Source organism: Rhea americana, unplaced genomic scaffold (genome assembly GCF_003343005.1).
Source record: "Rhea americana isolate MKP2758 unplaced genomic scaffold, rheAme1 scaffold_526, whole genome shotgun sequence".
NCBI classification, from domain to species: domain Eukaryota; kingdom Metazoa; phylum Chordata; class Aves; order Rheiformes; family Rheidae; genus Rhea; species Rhea americana.
Genome location: NW_028186675.1, coordinates 1 through 1470, shown reverse-complemented (window position 1 = coordinate 1470; position 1470 = coordinate 1). Strand labels below are relative to the sequence as shown.

The 1470-nt window shown below is 75.0% G+C and overlaps 1 protein-coding gene across 1 annotated transcript in view; it reads left to right on the top strand.

The window, feature by feature from the left end:
* TBKBP1 (TBK1 binding protein 1) overlaps nucleotides 1-681 on the top strand; it is a 15552-nt gene extending 14871 nt beyond the window's left edge. Inside the window, exons 2-3 of the mRNA XM_085318218.1 lie at nucleotides 337-506; nucleotides 628-681. Coding sequence (XP_085174344.1) covers nucleotides 337-506; nucleotides 628-681 — 224 coding nt within the window. The remainder of the gene's footprint in view (nucleotides 1-336; nucleotides 507-627) is intronic.
* Nucleotides 682-1470: the final 789 nt, after the last annotated feature.

Below are 1470 nucleotides of genomic sequence, written 5' to 3'. Positions count from 1 at the left end.
TCCAGGCTGCACTCTGGCCTCGAGCATCCCTGCTCCATGCCGTGCTCCAGCCTTGAGCCTTCTTGTCCCCTGCTCCACACTGTGCTCCGGCCTTGAGCATCCCTGCTCTGCTCCACAATCTGGCCTCGAGCATCCCCGCTCCCTGCTCCGTGCTGTGCTCCAGCACCAAGCACCCCACTCCCTGCTCCGCACCTCGCTGCAGCCTCGAGCGCCCCTGCTCCGTGTCTCACGCTGACCTCCAGCATCCCCACTCCCCGCCATGCTCCGGCCCCGAGCGTCCCCGTGGGGCAGCCCCGTGGTGCCGGCGCCGTGGGGCTGAGCCGTGCCCCGCCGCAGTGCTGGATTGCCCCGTGGGCTGGCCCAGCCGCAGCCTGGAGCAGCTGGAGGCCGAGCTGGAGGCGGTGCGGCAGGAGGCCCAGCGCGCCCAGCACCGCGAGGAGCACCTCAACGCCGAGTGCGAGCGGCTGCAAGCCGAGCTCAAGCACCTGCAGGAGAGCCGGGCGCAGGTAGGGCCGGCGGCCCGGGGGCTGGGGGGGACCCAGGGGCGCCGCCCCGCTTCCCCAAGGGGCCGTGTCTGCTCCGGGGGCCGTGGTGCTGGGGGCCTCACGGGGCGCCTGCTCTCCCCAGGAGCAGTCGGAGCGGGACATGGCCTGGGTGAAGAAGGTGGGCGACGACCAGTAAGTGCCGTGCGGGGGTCCCAGGCTGGGCGTGGGGGCACTGGATGTGCAGGACGAGGGCAGGGGACGTGGGGGTGCAGGTGCCTCGGGGGGGGTCTCCGGGATGCAGGTGGGATGCGGGATGCTCGGCGCGGGGCGGCTGGACCGTCGGGACCCCGGCGCTCAGCCCGCTCCCGGGGGAGCTCGCGCCAGGCGCTGCGGACGGCCCCACTCCGCCCTGCCGCCCTGGTTCGGGCTCTCTCCGCCCCTCATGGCTCTTTCCAGAGGGGGGGGACGCAGCCCTCCCCCCCCCTCGGGGCCCCAGCACCCTCCAGCCTTTCCACGAGCTGCTCCGTCGKGAGTGCCTGGTCCCCGGCGCGTCCCCATCGCCCGCGTGGGTGAATTCGGGTCCTTGCGGTCGCCTATGTCCAAATCAGCCGTGGCAAAACCCGGGCCGAGGGAGGGGGCCTGTCCCCCCGCGCCCCCGGGCAGGGAAACGCGGGGGGCCGAGCCGCGGCGAGACTTCGCCCCCGCGATCGGCGACCGCCTCGGTAGCGCGACCTGCTCCGTCTGCCGGCGAGGACGGGGGCGGTTTCGGCGCCGGCGGCTCCGCGGGTCCCTTGGTGCCGCGAGCGCCCGCTCCGCTCCCCGCCGCGGTTCGGCACGGTGCCGCCGCGGGGGCCGCGGCTCGGACGGCGGAGGGGGCCCCCCCCCGCTTTTGCAATACCGCCAGGATCTCGTCGCCCTGCTTCGGCTCAGGGCACGAGCCCCTCGGTGCCGGCGGCTGGCTGCCCTCGTGCCGCCCCGGCGGGTG